General features: G+C 36.5%; 1 protein-coding gene across 5 annotated transcripts; it reads right to left on the bottom strand.

Annotated features, from left to right (window-relative positions):
- Positions 688-11,895, bottom strand: LOC107617513 (MATH domain-containing protein At5g43560). Of its 5 annotated transcripts, none has more exons than XM_016319282.2 (13): positions 11,794-11,895; positions 10,858-11,081; positions 10,297-10,408; positions 8,712-8,800; positions 8,471-8,539; positions 8,256-8,388; positions 7,134-7,292; positions 6,182-6,530; positions 5,635-5,747; positions 4,384-4,534; positions 3,646-4,118; positions 3,359-3,560; positions 688-2,322 (listed from the first exon to the last, which is right to left on the bottom strand). In XM_016319282.2, exons 2-13 carry the CDS (start codon positions 11,033-11,035, stop codon positions 934-936), a joined length of 3,417 nt encoding a protein of 1,138 aa, XP_016174768.1. In that variant the 5' UTR covers positions 11,036-11,081; positions 11,794-11,895; the 3' UTR covers positions 688-933. The 5 variants fall into 5 exon arrangements, with proteins under 5 accessions (XP_016174768.1, XP_016174769.1, XP_020968257.1 ...); XM_016319283.2 differs by having other exon boundaries at positions 10,858-11,038; positions 11,794-11,828; XM_021112598.1 differs by lacking the exons at positions 8,712-8,800; positions 11,794-11,895.

The following is a 16,522-nucleotide window of genomic DNA, read 5'->3' as shown; positions in this document are numbered from 1 at the left end:
ATAGTTCATACACTCGAGCCTAAACGAGGCGAGACAAAGACAAGAATCAACCAAAAAAGATGCCTACAACTACAAAAAACCAATCACGTGCATTTCCTAGAGCACTCAAAAATATTTCACCCATTCAACCTTTTGACGAAGTCATCTAAATGATTCTAATATTTTAAAACCCAAAAACACACACACAAAAAAAACCTATACTCCTAAGTCCTAGCAACTCCTGATCACTTATTTCTTATTCTTGTTGTACCATAATCTTCTTTAGCATAGTTTCTTCCTTCAAGATTTGAAATTTGAGGATAAATTGTTATATTCTGTTTTGCTAGTTTGATGTTCTATTTATAGATACTGAGTTCATGTATTTAGTATATTCATAAAAAGAAACATTCCTTTGAGAAAATACAGTTCTTCAATAAGTCACAACCTTTTAATAAAAGACAACTCTTCAATAAGTCATTACCCTGCCAAACAATACAACTTATTGAGCATGACTTTTTTTGTGTTTCGAAATTATCTCTCACAATTACCATTATTAGTCTTTTAACTAGTAATCTGATTTTACGGAATTCTATTGTGGCACCAGTTAGCAAAACCTGAGTTAATTACTATGAAAGCATGCATCTAAAACGTGGAGATGCATGGTTCCCGCTGTTTAGGTTTACTATGACCAAAGTACTCCGAACTCCGAAGGTAAAAACCTCATAATGATTCATCCATAAATGATAAATCCCAGATAACCAAGACACGTATGAATTTCATAAACAAAAGCTGGAAACAAATAACCGAAACACTCTTTACAAGATGTTTTTGCTTATGAAGTGATCACAACCTCACTCCAATCTAAAAAGAGAACCAACAAATCCCCCCAAATACATTATTCCATTTGGATGGTGACCACTCATTTCTGGACACTCTCCATCCTCTTTTCCCTCTCTAAGTAGGACCATTTGACGGCCGGAATATGGAATAACCATTGATACCAGATGCCACATTTGAGTAATCTGGATAGTACGAGTAACCATCATTATCCGAGTTCCTCATACCTAGATATAGCAGATCAGATCCGCCCACCTGCCACTGGTTAGGCATCACCCCGTCAACCTGCCCATTGACGTAAGAAGTACTCATTTGTGGAACATAATCTCTCATTGAATCGAAATGCCCATTAGACGACCTATAACCTCCTTGAAATCCGTGATCATGATGATGGAAACTCAGCGAACGCTCGAACCTGCAAGAACTGGTTGAGGATCCAAAATCATCATCTGCACCCAAGTCCCCAGGATAACTGAACTGTCGATTAAGCAAGTGTGGCCCACTATTAAGAGACTGGAATGTTGAACTTGCCTTTGCCGACTTTCCAACACCAGTTTCATCATCAAGCAGGTCATTTATGATATCAAGATGCGGGAACTCATCCACTAACAATCCTTGGTTCTGACGGCCAGATGTGCAGGCAGGGAACTCGGTCAAGATGTCACCCATAGATCTACTGTGCACTGGCCTGTACAAGTCATGGTGGTTTTGAATGTCATTAAGCCCGGAAGGTTGGTCATAGTGCATGCTTCTGCTTGTTTCGCTTTGAGAATTTTCCATCCACTGGGGACCATTATGTAATACATCGCGTTTAACCATGCCAAAGGGCAAACCTGTCTGGCCAGCATTAGTGCCCATTCTATCAGAGCCCTGGGGTAAAAATATCGGTGATGATACCATGGAGGACGGTTGAGAAAACCCAGAAGATTGTTTCACTGTGGAACTGGAGGAACTGGAATGGGTCAGATTGGCAGCTGTTGAAGTCACTGGGTTCCCTATTATAGCATTTCTGTAGGATTGAGGAACATAACTGTGAGTAGCAGGTGATGGATCAGGACCTAACCGACTAGATGCACTCACTGAACGTGAAAGTGGAGGAGCTGTTTGAGCCATTGAGACAACAGGAGCTGCAGGCCTGGGACCAGGAACTAAAGGAGAACTAGAAGGTCTTGACATCACGGAAAGTTGTGCTACAGATCTTTCAGTTAATCTCACACTTGCAGTTGAAGATTTTAGGGTCTCGGTTTTGGACACAGTTGTTGCTTGTGATGCAGATGAGAAAGGTGAAGATGTTTTCCTGATATGAACAGGATCTACAGTAGCGCTGGTCTTGTGTTCTTCTGACTTCATCTGAACAGTTGAGGATATGTTTCTAAGGGGACTTAATGGTGAGGATGGCACTGCTGGTATATTCTCTTTCCGTAGACTTTCATTGTCAACAGGTCTCTCTGTCTCAACTTGGTCTTTGATATTCTGTTTCTGTTGCAGTGAAGCAACATCCTCCTCCTATCAATTAGAAAAGCAAATACCATACATCAAGAAAAAAAAATGTTATAATGGAGATACGAAGTATTGAACATCAAATGAGCAAATACAAAATTTTTGGATATGCTATGATATTTTGGCTTATCCCCAAAAAAAATTAGGGGGAAAAGAAAAGGGAAAAGATGATCTTTACAGGGAAACATTAAAAATTAACCAAAATTTTACTCCCATGTACAAACATGATATCCACCACCTTCAAAATCCAGATCATTTTGATTCATAGGTAAATTTGTAAAGTGTAAAACAAATCATGAGCATTTACCTAAGACTAATAATAAACTTAACATTACAACGTTCCCTCAAGCTTAAACTTGTTAAGCTTTAAGAATCCTAGAAATAAAAATAACAAACAAATGAATAGGAAGCAAAGAGCACCAAGAAACAACTCCAAGGGAAAAAATAATGAGGATAAAAATATCTTCATATAGGATAAAGATATCTGCATGGATTAGTACCGTAAGGAACACAAGGTGTCAGAATTTTACTTTTTCCTTCTTCAGAAGAATGTATAACAGCATTCCGTTCTTATTTCACATCTATTATCCCCAAGGGAAGACAGGAAATATAAAGTTTTCACTCACATGGCAGCTGATGGAAACAAGATGCAAACAATAAACATAGTAGGTATATAGAAACTTCACCAAGGGCTTGTTTGGGTACTTTGGTTTGTGTTTTCATTTCTTCTTTTGTTTTCAATATTTTCTAATTCAAATTTTGTGAAGTTTGAATGAAAACAGAAAACAGTATTCAATATTTTATTGTTTTCTTTTTTTTTTTCACAAAAAAAACATTGAAAATGAAAATAAGACCAAACAGTTCCTAGGTTTTCAGTTATCTTGAATACTACCGGACTTCTCCAAAATATAATCAAAGCGCAAACTATTTTTGATCTATCTCAGCAGAAGAATCAAGTAAAAATTATTCTAATATGTAACCAACCAGAGAGCAAGAAACACTTAATAATTTTACAAGGATTCGGGGATGGAAATTGGACCACCTTTCTTACAACATGTTGCTCAGCCCACTTTAACCGGTCCCGCAAGGAGATGACAGTACCCTTGGACTCAGATTCCCGAACCTTACTGCTTCCAGACTCATTGTGAATACCCACAGCATCTGTGGCAGAACCAGATGGTTGACCATCTGTTTCATTTGTCCAGCTACCAATATCACAAGATGCTTTACCATGGTTCTTAGCTCTACAGATAAAAGGTGCCAAATTAGGTTAAGACACCAACCATACTTGATATCAATCCAGACTAAAAGTTTAATGTATACATTTACCTGCTAGGTGACTTATGGGCTTTATAATTTGAGAAAGGGCTCCCCTTGTAATGGTCATTCATGACCACTGATGGCAATGAATCAGTTGAGCATGTTGAAGAACTATCATCTATCACTGAACTGCTCCTTTTCTCAGACAGTCCATTTTGCATCGATGAAACACCTATGCCGTTGCTACTAGCCTCAGTTGGAGGATGAGCTTCAGATGCATCAGTATCCCAATTAACAGGACTAGCATCTCTGTCTTCTGAATCAGGTTGAAGTACCTCAACAACGGCATCCACGGAGTCAGACACATCAGAAACATCTTCCATGGCATCAGCCTTTTCAGACAGACTTTGAGGCTCATCCATAATAGAATCCTTTTTCTCATCAACATCATTGTCATCTTGGTTCTTGCCATTAAGAGCCAAAGCAGTCCTCTCCTCCTTCCCTTTATCCTTTCCTTTGCGATTGTTCCGTTTTTGTTTCGCCTGTCATGAAAAAAAGTGGTCTAGTTGTCAGCCATAAAAGCAAAGTCAACTATTTCCTCATATAAACCAAATGCACTTAACATCCTTTAAGGTTGGGTTAGTTATTTTGGGCAAGTTATCTGCCAGTTTTGCAATAGATATCTTGGGATGCTTTTATTATTATGAACTATTTCAAACCCAAAGTTAGCTGCATGGAGAAGGAAAATAGAAGGTCAAGACTCATTGAAATGAAGATCCCTTGACAATGTCTCCTTGAGACCCGCACCTGTTTTCTCTTTGACTTCTTTTCCTTCTCACCGACACCACGTTTTACTTTCTGATCACTTTCAGCTTGCCATGCAGCCTCTTCTTCCCGGATGAGCTCTTCCTGTCTCTTAAGTGCAACAGCCTCCTGGTATGCAACCTCAATTTTATTGCTGCAACGTTCGATAGGTAGGAGTCAGCATATCTTAATCAACGGATGATAAATACATACATATAAACTACCAAGTACCAACACAAGAAAGAGAGCTTTGGAGCAACAGTTGAGTTGTCTCCATGTGACTTCAAGGTCACGGAGTCAAGCTGTGACACTGATAGAATATAATAATACAGAGATAGGAAAAGTAGAGAAAGAAGGGTATGATATTGATAAATGGAAATTCTCAGAATAAGCCAAAATGCTCAAGAGCCAAATTCAGAGCACTCAGTAGCTCTCCCACTCCAAAACTAGAATAATCCAAACCTAACCCTTTTCTGACCTCACTCGTGACACCTATATCTCCTCTAACAGAAATCTCTCCACACAAAAGGGCCCCCTATGGCCTTCAGCTCACCAAAGTTAGTTACGCTCTAGCCCACATGGCTTGAGGAGCCATTCCCTATGGCTGTGTTTGTTTACAAGGAGGGGACATTAAGGCATGAATACAGAGACAAAATCGTATTTGGCAAGTGAGACATAGATAGAGATAGTGTCCTGGGACACTGAATTAGTGTATTTTGCGTCTTTCTTGACGGAAAGGACACAGAGACACTGGACAGTGACACAACTTATTTTTTTATTTTTTCTTTTGTGATTTCTATCAAATTTTCATAATTACATCTTTTATCATTCTATTTTTTATTCTAAATTTTGTGTGAAGGAAAAAATGAAGGTAAATCGAACTTTTTGTTGTTTGTTTTATCTTATATTCAGTTTATCATCAAACAAATTAAAAAAAAACACTAGTTTCTGTATCTCTATCTTTTGTGTCATGTTCTCAGTGTCTTGTCTTGTCCTATTCTCAAAACCAAACGCAACCTATTTTACCTTTCCTTTTTTCTCTTGAATACACTTTCAACTCTTTGCCTTGCTGTTCCCTATCAGAAACCAACCACTAATGCATTTATCAAGTTGGAATGCCTACATTACCCTTCTCTAATATTTGTGCACCAAGCTACCCTTTATAAACTACCAACACAAGAAATAGCTGAGAGAGAGAGAGAGAGAGAGAGAGAGAGAGAGAGAAGGCTATGGGTATTTAAAAGCACACAATACCTGAATATATGGGCAAGGACAAATATCTCCAAAGTTCTACGACCCAATTCTGTGAGACGCCTTTCATCACGCTCTATAGAATCTTTATTGAAGTCCTCTCCCGAGTTTCCATCCTACAAATTAGGCAAGAAGTTCTCTAAGAAATGAAATGGATTCTAAAACCATGAAGCCCAACTATATCACATCCATATCCTTCTTCGTGCTCATAACCTCTAGAGCTGTTAAATGCTCTATCGATGCTAAACTTACTTCTTAAACATTACATTAATTATTAAAGGAGATATATCAATACCCGTAAGTGAACTACAGAAATTTGGTAGAAAAATAAGGGGGATCCCAACATAAATTCAACTTAGTTTTTAGCATTTGAGTAGTATAAATCCATTGCATTATAACCACTATTGTCAATATAGAGGCAGCTCCTTGATATGCTATAACTAGCACTTTTGGGCCAGCTGCTCTGCCCTTCAATCATGGATTGACTACATTAATGCTATCAACAGATAATTCCATAGTTATTTTCATGAACATGATTCCAACATCTTACCTTTGTACGATTCTGAGGACCCTTCTCCTCTTTAGGAGGGAGTGGTTCTATAGCAGCCCTTTCTAGTAGCAGTAAAACATCATCCACCAATACAAACATATCCTTCTCAACACGAATAATTGGTGCTGGCATTTCTTCACCATCCAGCGATTTTACCCTAGCCTTCTTGCACTTAGTCTGGCCTTCAAGAGCCCTCAGCCCACTGTACAAAGAGTCCATAACCAACGTAGACGTGACTTCTTTCTCTATAAAGAAGTGTTTTACAACTACCTTCAAAATTACATCTGTCTTCTCTCTCGACATGCGGCGCCTAGAATTTTGGTCAATTTCCCGCCAGAAAGCAAAGAAACTGAATGTAACAAATTACCGTATGATCAGCTAATCAAATGAAACACTGCAACTTAAAGGTCTAGCGAAGTGTCAACGAATGAATGCACAATATTAAATAGGGAAATAGTTTAGATTCCCAAAATAAAAAATTACTAGGGGGAGGCACAAAGACAGTTAAATAGATCATACAATGATGAGATGGTATATATTTCAGATTCCATGAAGGTGGCTACCTACATAAAAAATGGTCACTGAATAGGTTTGATTCTACAGTATTCATCTCTCATCTCTACCTTCCTATCCGTTCCCAATACATTAAACATTTTTCACTTTCAAGGATTGAATGCTTTCCCTCCCAACATGCCAATGATATTTTGAATTTAGAGATTGAAGGGGAATTAAACCAACTCAAATAATGGTTCTTCAGTTCAAGTTTTGAAATATTATTATTGATCAGAAACTGTGAAAAATAAATAATTTAATAACCCTGACTTTTATTAAGTCAAGGTGACAATATGGAGAAAGAACAAAACATAAGGACAATGGCATACATAGTGTGACAAGTTACAGAACAGATTATACACATACAAGAATGACACTTTTGTAGCAAAGCATAAAGTACCTCGACCACCTAGCTTTATCCTCTATCAACTTCCCAAGCTTGCTTCTTCTCTCTTCCACAAAGCGCCGGCAAATTTGTTCTACATTTGTCAAATATACCCTAACAAGTTCTCTCCTATACTGACAATCAAGGCAACGAAAAGGTCTGTCTGATTTCTCCCTATGCATCAGAAACAAAAAGTTAAATAAGATCACACATCTGAACCAAAAGCTCCAGCTCAAAATAAAAACTAAATAAACAAGGTTTACATTTCTCATTGTCCAGAGGCCCAGACGTCATGAAATTTCTTTTTTTATATATAATTTGAAATCCTATCATTTTTTGTATGAGATTTAGAAGGGAATAATTTGTCATTTGGACTTTAGGAGTAAATATATTAAAAAGGCCTTTCATCCAACAATATATACCGCTCTCCTGCATCAACAAACCAATAACACATGTTTATAATTGGTTTCAAACTGCTACTACATGTGTGCTCATTGTCATCTTTCATAATAATTATGCAGCATCCATGATTTATTTATTTCTCTAAGTTAGATCTGATTTCTTCTTTCCCATCTTTCAATTGTTTAGCAATCATATTTTTATTAAAGCTAACAAAGGTAATCCACACAGCTATAGCAACTCAATATTTTAACAGAAAATATCTTAAACACGACAAGATAACATTTAACACAAATTTTAGGCCCAAAAAGTGACAGAAAAATAACATTGAAAAGGCCTATGGAGAGTAGAAGTCTAAAATTTCTGTGCATCAATCATCATAATGGAAATACAGGTTGCCACATATAAATCCAAGGCTTTATATAGCCTTGCCACAAATATTACATAACGACAAGAACTACTGTAGGCCCTACTTCGCTTAAGAGATTTTGCATCACAAAACCAGTGTTGTTTCTTGCTGGTTCTCAATTTACTAAAAGGGATATTGAGCAATCACTCTAACTATTACAACTATAACCTATATAAAAATTTCTTCTTTCTATATATTTTTAGAAAACAAAGTTGAAAACTGTGGACAAACACTAATCAGTAGCACAGTAACAAAGCTGCACAAAAGATGGAGGTGAACTTGAACTTGAACCTGAAAGATTCCAATAACATAAACTACGTATAGAATACCTAATGACTTGAACTTGAGCTTTTATTATCAGATTGTCAGAAGTGTCAACAAATCCATCATACACCTTGGAAAGCTCCATAAATTTTTTCCATCCCCAGTCATGCTCCTTCTTCCAAAATCGATGCAACGTATCTGGAAGGTATAAGTGTCTCAATAATGCTGATAGAAAAATTGTAAACTCCAGTAGTAATAAAGCAACTATTAGCCAGCAAACCAGAATATTTTGATTTCTTTGGGTCTTTGTTGACCACGGCAATTGTGAATTGCGCGAAATGGCTCCATCCTGTATCACCCCAAAGAAAAGGGAATATAAGCGAAACAATCTGGAACCAGTTACACAGAAAGTGAAACTACAAAATGATACAATCTTCAAAAAAAATAAAAATAAAAACAAATTGAGATTTTTTTTTCTGTTTTGACAAAATTATATGTATTATATGTTTTGTGAATTGAACCTGGAAGAAGTTTATCATGATTAGCCACACACAGAAACAGCGAAAGATGATTGCAAACATCACAACCTTGTGGATAGATTAAAATATACCTGCCACACGCCAAAGGATGAGTAAGTCAACAAAATCGACACTACGTATTAAGCAATTAGCAAGTCATATGGACCATCTTTGCAAACAAAACAAATTTATTAGTTAGTATGTACCAAAAGTACATCAAAGACTTGAATTCTATTAACGCATCTGTTAGAAATAGAGAGTATCCTGTGATATATCTAGAATATCGCAAACTTTCATGATTATTCCCTTGGTTAATTAGGATTAGAGTTTGTGTTGTTATAAATGGGGGATTGATGCTTTGTAATTTTACACATCACACTTCACACCACCTGCAAACTTCCATTAATTCACTCTTTATTCTCTTTTTACCTACACTCTTACCTAAAATTCATAATCTTAACATGGTATCAAAGCGGTACCAACAATTGTGACCCATGGCATCTTTCTATGGCCAGGTTCCAATCATTTGAAACTTATATTTTTAAGAATCTATCCCATCTTTGCTTTATACCTGTTTCTTCAATCTTGCTTCTAGTCTTCATTTTAAAACTTTCCTCACACAGCTACTGTTTTAAAAATGCACTATTAACCCTGGTGTCCTTTCCGCCAACTTTTCCAGCATTCTTTCTAGCCAGCTGTTACCATGCATCACTCCAGCAGCCTTGAACCTGTGTCACGTGTCATTCCACCAGTCTCCAACACTTCTTTGCCATCGGCCACCATTCCAGTCCTAATTCAGGCGATCGACCTCACCAACAAAACCATCACCTCCTGCACATTTCGTTTCCTACAGACGCATCTTCACATGGTCTCCCACGTGGCATTAAACACCTCACCAAGCTTCTGCACATTTGAAGACCTGCCACTGTCTGTCCAACAAGAGAAGGTGCATGTAGAGGACCCATCTTATAAGCCTTAGAGTTTGACTGTTGCCATCATTGAATATTGATGCATTTTTGGGCTATTTCTGGTACCAGAATTGCTATTGGACCTCTGCAGAAGCAGCTGTCTGGCACTGCACTCTCTTATCCATTACTTTCTGGTGATGTCGCAATGGTGTTCTGAGGTACTAGGTAAAAGGTTTTAATAAATGGAAGCAACATCTAACCAAGTTTCATCCAATAAATCTTCATATTTTCGGGTATTTTGCAGCAACATTTTCCGGTTTTCCTTCAAGGATCTCATCCATCCTTTGAATTAAAATTTGGCTTTAGTCATTCTTAAATTCCTATACCGAGGCTTTACCAAAAGAGATAACCAGCCACAGAACTTGTTTGTAACTTGTGGAGCAACTCTAAAAGTATTTGCCCAAAACAGGGTGGCACTCATTTGTCATGCCCAATCCCATCCTTTGAATTTTACAATATGGATTTCATCCTTTGCTCAAGATTATAATTGTTACCAACAAGATCTAACATACAAATAGGTTTGAAGGTTTTGATCAAAACAATGCAAACAGTAATGTCTAAAGCACAAAATAACAAAAAAAAAGTGATCAAGTCCTATAAGTCTATCTAAAGGAACATACCATTTGTAGCCGCCAACCTCAAAGGCATTACTGCGAAGTTCCCTTTTGGTAATCTGAGAAAACTTCTCTATCTTCCATGTATATTTTCCATACAGTTCAGAAGGTTTTGGTCCTGTACAATGAAAACCAAAACAATAATCAAAATATAATAACATCCATTCACTTAGAAACTTTAACAACGATAATCAAAGTATAATCACATCCATGCACTTGGAAAGTTTAACAGCCGATTTAAAGGTCTGAGAAATTTGATGGTATAATAATCTCACTACAAAACTTACTAAGAGACAAGCAGAACTGCTAACAGTGTATCTAAGTGACAACACATAACATGATGTCTCATTATTAGTGCAAGACCCAAATTGTTACCAAACATTTTCATACAAACTGAATAATTAACCAAACCACTAAAGTCAACCAATTAACCAAAAGAAAAAGGAATGAGATTTTGTCACATAACATGACATCTAATTGAAGTATTCTTTATAACATAATTACCATCCCCCTAAAGCTCACTCAGCCATGTGTGTGTGCGGGGAAAAACCGAGGAAAGAAATTTACCACCATCATCTTCGTCATCAGTGTCCCAATAAGGAGGTGAGGTAGACGTGATTCCATTCTCAACCTGCTCAGATGATCGCCACTCTGCCAATGCATCCCCAGATTGACACCGTTGCCCACTTGAGATTCCCTCCGCAGATTTTCCCACTCCAGACTCCTCACTGACAACCCCAGCCATTCCCTGATCAGGAAATAGTCCACTAAATCTCCGCTTACAACAACCACTGTAAAATAATCAAATAAACAAACCCAAATCAACCCCTAAAACCCCACATTATTTTATCAGACACAATGATGCACAGTTGGTAGTAAGTATATCCATTCCTAACGGCATGACAAAAATCATTTAAAATCAAATCATAACCAACAAAAAAAAAGGCAAAGATGCTTTGCCAAGGAAAATTTAAGACAACAAAGAACAAATTAAGCATCCAATTTTAAATTCTCCCAGTTAAGAACCAGAAAAACAATAACACTCTCTTCTTCAGAACTCATATCAATTAAACTAATGCAACACCAACCTTCCCAATTTCAGCTCAAAATTATTGAAACCAAACACAAACACAAAGGCAAACTCAGCCAAAAACCCAAACATCAAATAAAACCCTAAAATAAAAAATTTCAAAAACAAAAAATACTCAATCAAACTAATAGTTAAAACAATCCTAATTAAAATAAAAATCAAGCAACTGAACAATACGCGATGGTGGAACTACCTCTATGAGGCAAAATAGCATAAAAATCAAAAACCGAAAATTCACAGCCAAAACAAACATTTGCAAAGAAAGCGAATATCTCAGGCAATAATTCACACGAATAAATAAAAAAACAAAAAGAATGAAAAAAAAAAGGGGGGATAATATGATCAGAATAGGGAAATTGAAGAGTGAAACAGAAAGAGAATGAGTGGATCGATGTGAAGAGTGGAAGACAAACCTGGGAATCGAAGAGCGGAGGTTGTTTCCATACTTTCCTTATAGGCTTTTGCATTAGAAGAACACGGGTTTCCTTTTTCGTCCCTATTTAGTAGTTTTTCCATTTTTTATTTTTCATTGCATTTTAAAAAAAAAAACAACAACAACAACAACTACACAGCCGCCACTTTCAGTTTCTCGCATGATTTTGGCTTTTGTAATTTTTCTTAGGTTTCAATTTTATTTGCGTAGGGAAAATACACTATTTTTTATTTAAATAAGAATTTAATTGTAATGGAATTTTAGTATTTACACCTACATTCTATTACTAGTAGCGTCACGTCAATAAAAATAACTAATTTTTTACATGAATCACATAAATAGTTATTCAAAAAAAAATATATTTAACGACTGAATAAAATATTTTAAATTGTATATTAAAATTAAATTCTTTAAATAAATATATAATTTTTATGATAAGTTAACATTCAATTTGTGAATTTATTCTTTAATGAAGTAATTAATGGTGAAGACTATAATTATGAGTTTTAAAATTTCCTGGCACCATAGAAAATATATTAGAAAAACCAAAATAAAAAAAGTTTACTTTATAATTATCAAAACCTTATTTAAAATTTTAAAATCAAAATGATCAAAATAACCAAAATAGAAATTAAAAAATCCTTTATAGTAAAGTGAGAGAGAATAGGACTGATGGAGGAAGTTGGATCTCCTGCACTATCATTGCGTAATCTGTTACTTATTATATCGGTTATTGCTGCTCCCTAAAGTATCTGATAGATTAATATGAGACCGATTAACAAGAATAACAAAGTCAACATAATAATCATTCACTGGACGTTGTTGTTGAAGCTTAAAGATCAATTCGTGTGGAGATTCGAAAAGTGAGGTTCCCAAATTTGATCTCTATGGAACACTTTGAGTTGAGGCTATGAGCGAAACGAACAAATGGTGTTGAATGTTGAGACATCTGAAACCAAGGAATGACCATGCTAGTCATATGGATGGCAGCAATACCGATTTGGTCTTCTTTTGGCACTCTGAAGAAATTAAAATATTGATCGACAGAAAAGATTCAACTCAATGTATCAGAAACTATCAAATTTTGGTAAATCGAAACTCACCCTTCCTTGTTGTCAAGGACGAGAGAAATTGTCGACTCCAGAATTTGATTCTATAGATGACTTGTGTACGGCTGAGTGGCTCCTATTATAATCAGAGAGAAGTTGAGGGATGGAGAATTAGATCGCCTCCAACTTCAGATCCATCACCTCCATAATGCGCTCATGTTCAGTGCCTCTCTGATAAGATAAATAAATAGGAATAAAAAACACAGCAAAAATAAGAAGAAATATAGAATTTTTCTACTAGATCTTTAAGAAATCTATTTTTAGCAACTTAGGTTGCCAAAAGAGCTTTTTCAACTAGACCTTCAAAGAATTATCCTTGACAACTTAGATCAAAGGGATGAAACTAAAGAAGCTAACATTAAGAGTTACCGTAGGTTGGATTCTTCAATTTCTTCATTTAACAAGTAAAGTAAATCACTCACCTCACTTAATGTAACACCCTCACTACTAGAATGTCACGCTTTTGGCTGCACCACGCTGATAACGATGATATTACAACGACTTCTATATATATATATATATATTTATTGCTACTGCACTGTTCATTCTAGTTCCCACTGCCTTTTTTGCTTAAGATTTAATATTAGTTAGTTCTATTTCTCGATAGGGGCAAGGGAAGGGGTATAACTCATATATATAATAGTAAGTAGGAGCCTTTACCTAAAAAAATTATCGACTTTTCTTTGAAAAATCGGAAATATTTTTCTTTTATATGGACATACATACATTCAAATTATCACACACTTTACATTCACAAGAATAACTTATACAAGAAACATACAAATATTACATATATATGTAATTACATTCACAACTCTTATCCCTCTTTACAAAAATGTAAATATTGATAACAAAGGTGAGGAAAAATATCTAAGATATTAAAACAAATCAAGTACAACCAAAGCCTCAGTAAAATTTTCATAGTCGTTCGTTTCCTGAAAAAGATAGGACTGTAAGGGGTAAGAACATAACCACACGTCTTAGTAGAGTTTCAGAATTGTTATAAAAAGATGTGTGTGTGTGTGTGTTTTTCAGCAGTGATCATTGCTTATCTTATTAATCTTATTCTCTAAACATTTGTCTTATTCCTAACTCCATCTAGTTCTTTAATCATTAATTCGCCAAGCATCAATCTTTTCCCCAAAACTAACAATTAATCATCCCAATCACACATACATACATCATTTACAAGACTTTCAATCTCAACATATCAATTTCACCAACATCACCAAAGGATATAACTTACCCAACCATGGCCTCCGGTCCAAAATTCATTCACATTCAACCTATCATGGCCTCCGGCCCAAAATACACCACAACACATCAAGAGATATAACTAAATTAATTAATCACGATCTCCGGCCCAAAATTAATTCCACATTCAAACAATCATAATCGTCAATTTCTTACAAGCCACCACACTCCACCATAATTCGAACCAACAAGTGGCATTCACAAGTAATCAGACAGACAATCAAACAATCACACATAGAGAACAATTATGACAAGTAGTATAAGTAGCCGTTAACAGGATATCAATTAGGTAAACCAAATAATTATGTATACCCAAGCAATTTCAAACAAATGCAGTATGATGCATGCCTATTCTACTAGTCGTTAGTTCAAGTGTTGGTTAAAGTGCCAGACCTGACACATCCGGTAACTAACCCGGACATTGTCTCTCTGTTACGCATTCCCAAGAGGAAAAATATACGGGCTTATCATAAGCCAGTCTCAGAGGGAGAGTGTTCTGTCACATTTTCTACTGGAGGTATGATTTTATCTCGGAGGGAGAGTGCCTTGTCTTATATCTCAGAGGGAGAGTGCCCTGTCACCTTGCAATCAGAGAGAATATAGGCAAAACAACCCACCACATCCCTAAAAGAAACATTCCAAGCTTATCACAAGCTGGTTTCAGAGGAAAAGTGCCTTGCCACTTGTCTCAGTGGGAGAGTATCCTGTCACTTTACAATCAAAACTCACATCTCAAGATAACTACGCAAGCGGAACAAAATCCACGACCTTGCCATGCAAGTGGGACGTAACCCACGCCCTTGCCAATCAACAATCATTATCAACCAAACTCATTATCATTATCAAATTCATCATAATCATAATCAAACATAATCAAGTTCATAATCAAATCCGTAATTCTACATAATCATATCCATCACAAGATTAATTATTGACTTACTCAACCTCTTGAGCTAAGACCAAGTCAACCTAACCCTCAGTATTTAGCAAGAAAGCTAAGAACACAAGAGAACACAAGAGAAAGTTAGATTTAACGACATTTGTATAGTTTTCTGAAGTGTTTGAGAATGTTCTAGATGGTTTCGGAACGTTCTAGAATGTCCTAGAAGGTTCTGGAATATCCTAGAGGGTTCTAGAAGACTCTGGAAGATCATGGAATATTCTAGAAGAGTATTGATGTATATAGAAGTATGAATAGTAATATGGAATAATCTAGAAGTGTTTATAAAGTTGTGATATGATAGATATTTGTATTGAAGGTTCTAGATGATTATATTTAATCCTAACCATCCATTGAGGAGGTAGATGGCTATAAATAGGGGGGTGAGAGTTAGTGTGTGAATCGTTGTGAGTCATTTGTAATAATATTTGAGTAATAAAGTGTTCTTTCCACCAAAGCTTCCTTTCTCTTGTGTTCTCTTGTGTTCTTAGCTTTCTTGCTAAATACTGAGGGTTAGGCTGACTTGGTCTTAGCTCAAGAGGTTGAGTAAGTCCGAGTGTCGGCACAGTAGCGTTGGAGTGTGTCCAAGGTCGTGACAATTTAATATCAGAGCAAGGTTCGAGAGGGAGCACAAGTGGTTTGTGGGTATGGCTTCTAGTGTAACCATGGAGCATGTTGAGTCTTAAAGGGGAAGGGACGCTATTTCTTCTCAATGGGGAGGCAAGAAGGCCCGTTCTTCAAGTGAGCCTAGAGGTAAGGACTCTAACTTCTTAGAAGAGAGAGTTTCTATGTTGGAGAATATTCTATCCTCTATGGATGAGCTCTTCCAAAGGATAAAACATGACAAGGAGACCCTCGAGGCTCACGTGTTAGGAGAACTAGATACTTTTAAAGAAAGCATGCTCCAAATCGAAAAGAAACTTGAGAATTCCTTGAAGCTATTTGAGGAAGTTCGAGTTTGGTTCGAGGAGGCAAAATCTCGACCAACCATTATAAGGGAGACGACAAAGATTGATCTCCTAAAGCCAAAGGAGTTCAAGGGCATGAGGGACGCTCGAGAGGTGGAGAACTTCCTATGGCAAATGAAGATGTACTTTGAAGGCCAAGGGGTGGTCGAAGAAGCAATAAAGGTACGCACTGCAGCTCTCTACCTTTCTGATAATGCTACTTTGTGGTGGAGGAGAAAGTGCGTAGATATGGAAAAGGGTACTTGCAATATAGCCACATGAGAAGATTTTAAAAGAGAGTTGAAAAGACAATTCTTTCCTGAGAATGTGGTCTATGAAGCAAGAAAGAAATTGAGGGAGTTGAAGCACAAGAGTATAATTAGCGACTATGTAAAGGAGTTCACTACTCTCACACTTCAAATCCCCAACTTTGCATCAGAGGATGCATTGTTCTTCTTC

This window comes from Arachis ipaensis, chromosome B09, assembly GCF_000816755.2.
Source record: "Arachis ipaensis cultivar K30076 chromosome B09, Araip1.1, whole genome shotgun sequence".
NCBI classification, from domain to species: Eukaryota; Viridiplantae; Streptophyta; class Magnoliopsida; order Fabales; family Fabaceae; genus Arachis; species Arachis ipaensis.
The sequence above is the reverse complement of the archived record's forward strand: the minus strand, read 5'-3'. Positions and strand labels throughout refer to the sequence as shown.